This window comes from Nanorana parkeri, unplaced genomic scaffold (assembly GCF_000935625.1).
Source record: "Nanorana parkeri isolate BGI_ZX_2015 unplaced genomic scaffold, ASM93562v1 scaffold967, whole genome shotgun sequence".
Classification (NCBI taxonomy): Eukaryota; Metazoa; Chordata; class Amphibia; order Anura; family Dicroglossidae; genus Nanorana; species Nanorana parkeri.
Window position 1 is genome coordinate 23,409 of NW_017307235.1, and position 5,973 is coordinate 29,381.

At 44.9% G+C, this 5,973-nt stretch overlaps 1 protein-coding gene across 1 annotated transcript in view; it reads right to left on the reverse strand.

The window, feature by feature from the left end:
• Positions 1-2,809: 2,809 nt before the first annotated feature.
• The window catches only part of BAG4 (BCL2 associated athanogene 4), a 19,227-nt gene continuing 16,063 nt past the window's right edge, over positions 2,810-5,973 (reverse strand). The window contains exon 5 of the mRNA XM_018566650.1: positions 2,810-3,301. Coding sequence (XP_018422152.1) covers positions 2,834-3,301 — 468 coding nt within the window. The 3' untranslated portion in view covers positions 2,810-2,833. The remainder of the gene's footprint in view (positions 3,302-5,973) is intronic.

Genomic DNA, 5,973 nt, shown 5'->3' on the forward strand with positions numbered 1-5,973 from the left:
AAATTCCTTTAACTGGACACTTATTTTTCCTGAGATAAGGTTTTCTTGTATCATTATTATCATCACCCTGGTAGGATAATCATAACCCTTCCGTATTAATAATTACGATTGTCTGCATTTTTTGTTTCCCCCAAGACTATGACGAAGATTGATTTATCCCAAAAATAAAACGAGTCGTCTTGGGTAGAATTAGGTCTTCCAGCAGAAACAATATTAAACAATAACTAGAGCTCTGAAGAAGTTTTTTGTTTTTTTTAATGGTCATGCTGCAATGTCGGATCTTACCAGCAGGTGACATTTTACATTGTAGATTTAAGAATATCCAGTAAAACTGGGCAGCAACAAGGAGTGGGGACGTCACTGCATACTACAACTTAAAACCTATTCTGCCCAATACATTTTAGAATAACTCCTCATATCAGATCAGGTTGGGATGTCATATGTCTTCTTTTTGTATGGGGAGTGCATGCTATGACTTGGATGCCCACAATGTACAGGTTCTGAAACGGGAAGCTCACCAGGTTTGGATTCACAAATGGGAATCTTAGTTAGAGTTTCCAGTTGCCTTTGCTCTAAAGCAGGGATGGCCACTTGCGGCGCTCCAGCTGTGGTGGAATTACAAATCCCATGAGGCTTTGCAAGATTCCCACAGCCACGACTCCCGGAGAGAGATGCTTCATGGGATTTGTAGTTTCACCACAGCTGGAGGGCCGGAGTTTGGCCATCCCTGCTCTAAAGTGACTCTCTTGCTATTTTTAATACCTTGCTTGTCCAGCTACCCATGCCACCGAACAGGGTCGGAGCAATAATGCCAAAAGATGTTCAGCATCCACCACACTGCCGGGAGTGTTGGATGTTGACCCCCCCCCCCCTGCTAAGCTCGGTGGTTTCCACCACTGGTCCCTAGATCATTACAGGACACAAGAACTGATGGAAGGAACCACAGCTCACCATGGGAAACCAGGCATCCATCAGTTCCTGTGTCCAGTAGAGATCTAGGGACCAGCAGAGGAAACCACAGAGCTTAGCGGGGTTGGGAGGGAAGGTCAACATCAAACACCTTCGGAAGTGTTGAATGCATTAGATCATTGAGCAAGCTTCTTTCTTCCACCCAACAGAGCTGGGCAGTGGGATAGGTAAGTATTGTTTGCTTCGTAGGGAGACCTTTTCTATGTTTTTAAAATGGCAACAAAGGCAAAAGGAAGCTCACCCGACAGAGGATATTATTTATGGACGGGGAACTCATGAAGCAAAAGTTTTAATGGAAATGGAAAAGCATCAGGGGCTCAGAAGCGATTTAGAAAAGTATGATTCAGGAGAACATCCTGGGACAAAATCTCGAGCTTATGGCTGATAGGAGATGGACAAGATGGGAGCTCTGACCTTTGAATGGGAAGTTCCTCAGGCTGGAACGTTATTTGAGAGAAGTTCCAACCAGAATAAAACAAGAGAAAAGTTACTGTCTATGGATCAGAGCACCAAGCCAACCACTGGATCCACTTAATTTCACCCATAAGCCCAAGCTTTTGTCCTGGGACAAAAGCTCGGGCTTATGACTGGAAAGCTTTTTGAAGATGGGAGCTCTGACCTTGGAATGGGAACATTATTTGAAAGAAGTTTCATCCCAAGCGAAAGTTACTGTCTATGGATCAGAGCACCAAACCAACCAATGGATCCACCTAATTCCACCCATAAGCCCAAGCTTTTGTCCTGGGACAAAAGCTTGGGCTTATGACTGGAAAGCTTTTACAAGATGGGAGCTCAGACCTTTAAATAGGAAGTTCCTCAGCCGGGAACATTATTTGAAAGAAGTTTCATCCCGAGTAAAGGTTACTGTCCACGGATCAGAGCGCAAAGCCAACCACTGGATCCACCTAATTCCACCCAAAAGCCAAAGCTTTTGTCCTGGGACAAAATCCTGGCCTCATGACTGGAAAGCTTTTAGAAGATGGGAGCTCTGACCTTGGAATGGGACGTTCCTCAGCCGGGAACATTATTTGAAAGGAGTTTCATCCCAAGCAAAAGTTACTGTCTATGGATCAGAGCACTAAACCGACCACTGGATCCACCTAATTCCACCCAAAGCTATGTTTTTTTTTTTTGGTTCTTGGCAACATTAGTCTTTAATTGTGAGGTACCCACACTGGCCTTGATTTTTCTTTTTACATTGAACAGTCCCCTAAATAAAACAAGACACTATATATATATATTTATCCTTTACATGTGAAGCTCACCATTTCCAGACTCTAAAGTATGGATGTATTGCACTTCCAAAAAATAGGCGGAGAACACAAACACTCGTCATGCTAGGTAGCCAGTCGTAGAACGTTTTTTTTTTTAATGGCGAATAGTCTCGTGAATTTGGTAAATGACTGTAGTCAGTGGCAAATTTTATCTTCAAATGGCTTTAAGTAATTAAAACCTGTGGACTCCCAAATGGCTTTATTCTACCTTAAAAAAAAAATAGTTTCCAGAAAAAAACTAAAACTTAATTTAGTTCTTTATGAAAACATCTACAACTACAACAATTTTCTTTTGTAAATATTCTCCAAGGTGTCTTCGTGATGGTCCAGCAGTGCTGGAAGTGAATCCAATTTTCCCAGTGAAGCAACCCAAAAAATTAGGAAAAGGTTGTCTTATTTATTTTTTTAAATAGGTGGTTTACCGCCTTCATGGTATTTTGGCATAGTAGGTCCCCGAAGATCGTGTCATTTTGTATTTCAGCTGGCCAAAAACCTCCTGGAATCCAAAAAAACCTCAGCTGGCCAGAAACCTCCTGGAATCCAAATAAACCTTATATAGTGAGGGATCCTTGACTTCCGCTTCCATGAAATCACAATCCCTTCCGCTCTAGCCTCTCCAGAATGGACTGTAGTTTCCTTACAGCTTCTTTCCGCGCCTGGCGAACACTGTCCTGACCGCCAGTTTCTATGGAATCTAGTTCTAATAACTGCTTTGTCAAAAGCTCTTCTAAACTTCGATAACTCATGTCAGTCTTTCTACCTACAAACTCATCCACCTCCTCCTCCAGTTCCGCCACCTTTTCCAAGATTTGGTTGACCTTCGCAATGCCGGGATCAGCTGGAGAAGCGTTGGCTTCTTTGGCTCTAGGAGTGGTTTCTTGGTTTGAAGGATCTTTCCGGTTGTACATTTGAGGAGAAGCGCTGTAATGAGGGTTGGGTGGGGCTGTTGGAGTAGGAGGGTTACACTTGGGTTCTGGTGTTGGCCCCGGCTGAGAGATATTGGAGGGGTAGCCAGGAAAAGATCTTTGATGATTGTAATTGGGTGGCTGAGATGGATCCTGCAATTAACACAAACATTCTCATTATTTTTGCACATTCATCACCAGCAATAAAGCTACCCACAGGATATAAAACCAAGGCATCAAATTATCTTTCCGCTAAACACTTTCCCCATGAATAACCTGTACCTACGCGCACAATTTTCTAGATCTCCACATGAATAATTCTTAAGACGTTATTTGATGTTGTTGAGTCATAAGGACAGTCATAAAGACTCTTTTATGTAACAAAAGAAAGGAAAGCCTGCTTGGTGTTCCTAGACCACTTCCCCTAGCAGCAGGAAACAACCATACCATTACCATATGGTAGTAGTGACAAATTTGTACAACGACAAGGACAGAAACTGGAAAGGATAAGGCCTCATTCACACTGCTAAGAGGCGGCCCGTACAGATCCGTGCGGCGTGCATGGCCGTATCGGGCCGCTCCCGGGAAGGACAGGTGCTGCGTGTGATTGTACACAGCAGCCTGTTCTTCTCAATGGGAGTACGCAGCCGTACGCTCACCTGCAATGCACACCTGTGCGGGTGTCCATGCTCGGACGCAGACAGAATCCATCCTGTCTGCGTACGAGTTCTTGCAGGCTACTTTTCTACATGTTCTTCCTATGAAGATCCTCTCTCCTGTTTAAAAACTACTTCTGCAGAGAAGCAAGACATCCTCAGAGACTACATGTCCCAGCATCCAATGTGGCTGCAAGTTTGCTGGGGGAAAGTGGGATGCAGCGATGTGGGTGTAACAGTGAAAAACGCTGTCGTCTTGCTAAATGAGCTGACGCCGAGTCTAGTTCCGAGACATCTACAAGGTGGAGACATCAATCATCGGCCAAGGATGCGTTAGGGCAGGAACAAATCTCCCTTAACCCCACCACCCTGACATGCTTACCTATAGTTTAGCTCTACAAAGAGGCTCAAAGATAAGTGTAGTGTAGTAGAACAAAAGGGAAAAAGTGGTTAGGTTACAATAAAACACAGGACCGCTATAGTTGATGGTCCACCTCAACTAACTATGTGATTGGTAGTAAATATTAAAAGATACAGTCACTTTTCCCATTCAGGGCAACATTACGCTGTCTTTGTAAGTGGCATCCCCTGATCCCTATACACTCCCCTTACCGGTCTTCCCTTGCTGCTCTTACGCAGCAGGCCCTGCAACTGGCTGTGTCGGCGACCCAAGGGAGTGGTGACATCACTCTAAGTTATGCGAGAGTGTTGGGATCTAGTAGATTGGCTGCTAGGCCCGAGCACTGTCTCAGGAGAGCAAGTCACATGACGTTGCAATGCGAGTGTCCCTTTAAAGAACAAGATACAGGAAATCCTACCGCACTCCTTACTGGTATTTCCCTTGCGGTGGGTGCTGTAGTGACTGCGGATGTCGCCGCTTCAGATTCAAGTAGTAAAATAGATCACCAGCACACCGTTGATGCACACATCTGGTCACATTACAACGTATCGGGGCCACTCAAGGTCCCTTCCAAAGGCATGATCACTTTCTGAACATTTGATGACGGTGTGCTGGTGATATATTTTACTTCTTTAAAGAACAAATCTCTCCTAACAACTCTTCAGTTTCTCCTCTCCCCGAGGGGACAGAGTGCATGTAGCACTTTCCTTTGTTTTGAAGACATAAACTAGCGTCCTCCTGTGATATTGCGAGCTACACCTGGCGGTATACTGAGACCCCCGCAGCAGGGACGGATCCAGACATTACTGTCGAGATTCACTCAGCTGCGTGAGTGACAGCTGTCTCTGCTTATCTAGAGGCAGACAGCTGTGCCCCCCCCACTCCCCCGTCCGTTCCGCCAGTCAGCTCTGGAGGATCGGAGCGGGGCAATCCCTGCAGCGAGCCGTGAGTGACAGTCAGACAGTGACGGCTCTCTGCAGGGACATGATCGAGAAGTGAGCAAGCAACGGTATGTGTTCGCTCACTTCCGGATCTATTGAGCCGACATGTGACAGTTTCATTGTCACAGGTCGGCTCGAACTATGAGGATGAGTGAAAATCACTCACCTCATAGTTCTCCTTTAAGTAGGATATACACAGGTAGATTCTCCAACAAAGGTTCCTATGAAAAAACATCCCTTCGGAACATTCGATAAAGCCATTAGATTCTTGGCGATTGTCGTTTGAAATTTTATTTGATTTTCATTGAACATCGATTTTGGAATGAATGGAGTTTCCTGAATCAAAACCACATTCACTGCTAGAATTCTGTTCGATCGAGAAACACTTTCCAACGTGCTCCTTCAAATTTTTTCATCACTGCGGTCGGAGTTGAGCATCGATTTGACCCCCATCAACGATTAGAAAGGTGAACGAACGTTCCGAGCCCGATTCCTTCCGTTGGAAAATTCTAACCCGACTATAGTAGGAGACGAATAGCTAATTCGTTTTGATTGGCAGCTCTCGTCTCCAGCACCAGGAAGGGGAGCCGATAGGCAGTAATGGCGGAGATAAAGAATGGATTTACTGCACAATCACTCAGCATTTCCTTTCACAAGCTGAGAGAAGTATTTTTAGATGAATCAATAGACCAGCAGTGGAGATGTTATTGTTCCGGAAACGTCTTCTTTCAGCTTATCTGAGATGTGTGTAAGTAGTCGTGTTATCTTCAGTCAATTTGACAAGGAATGAGATGTGGGGGGGGGGGGGGGGGGGGAGGTGTGTACGCG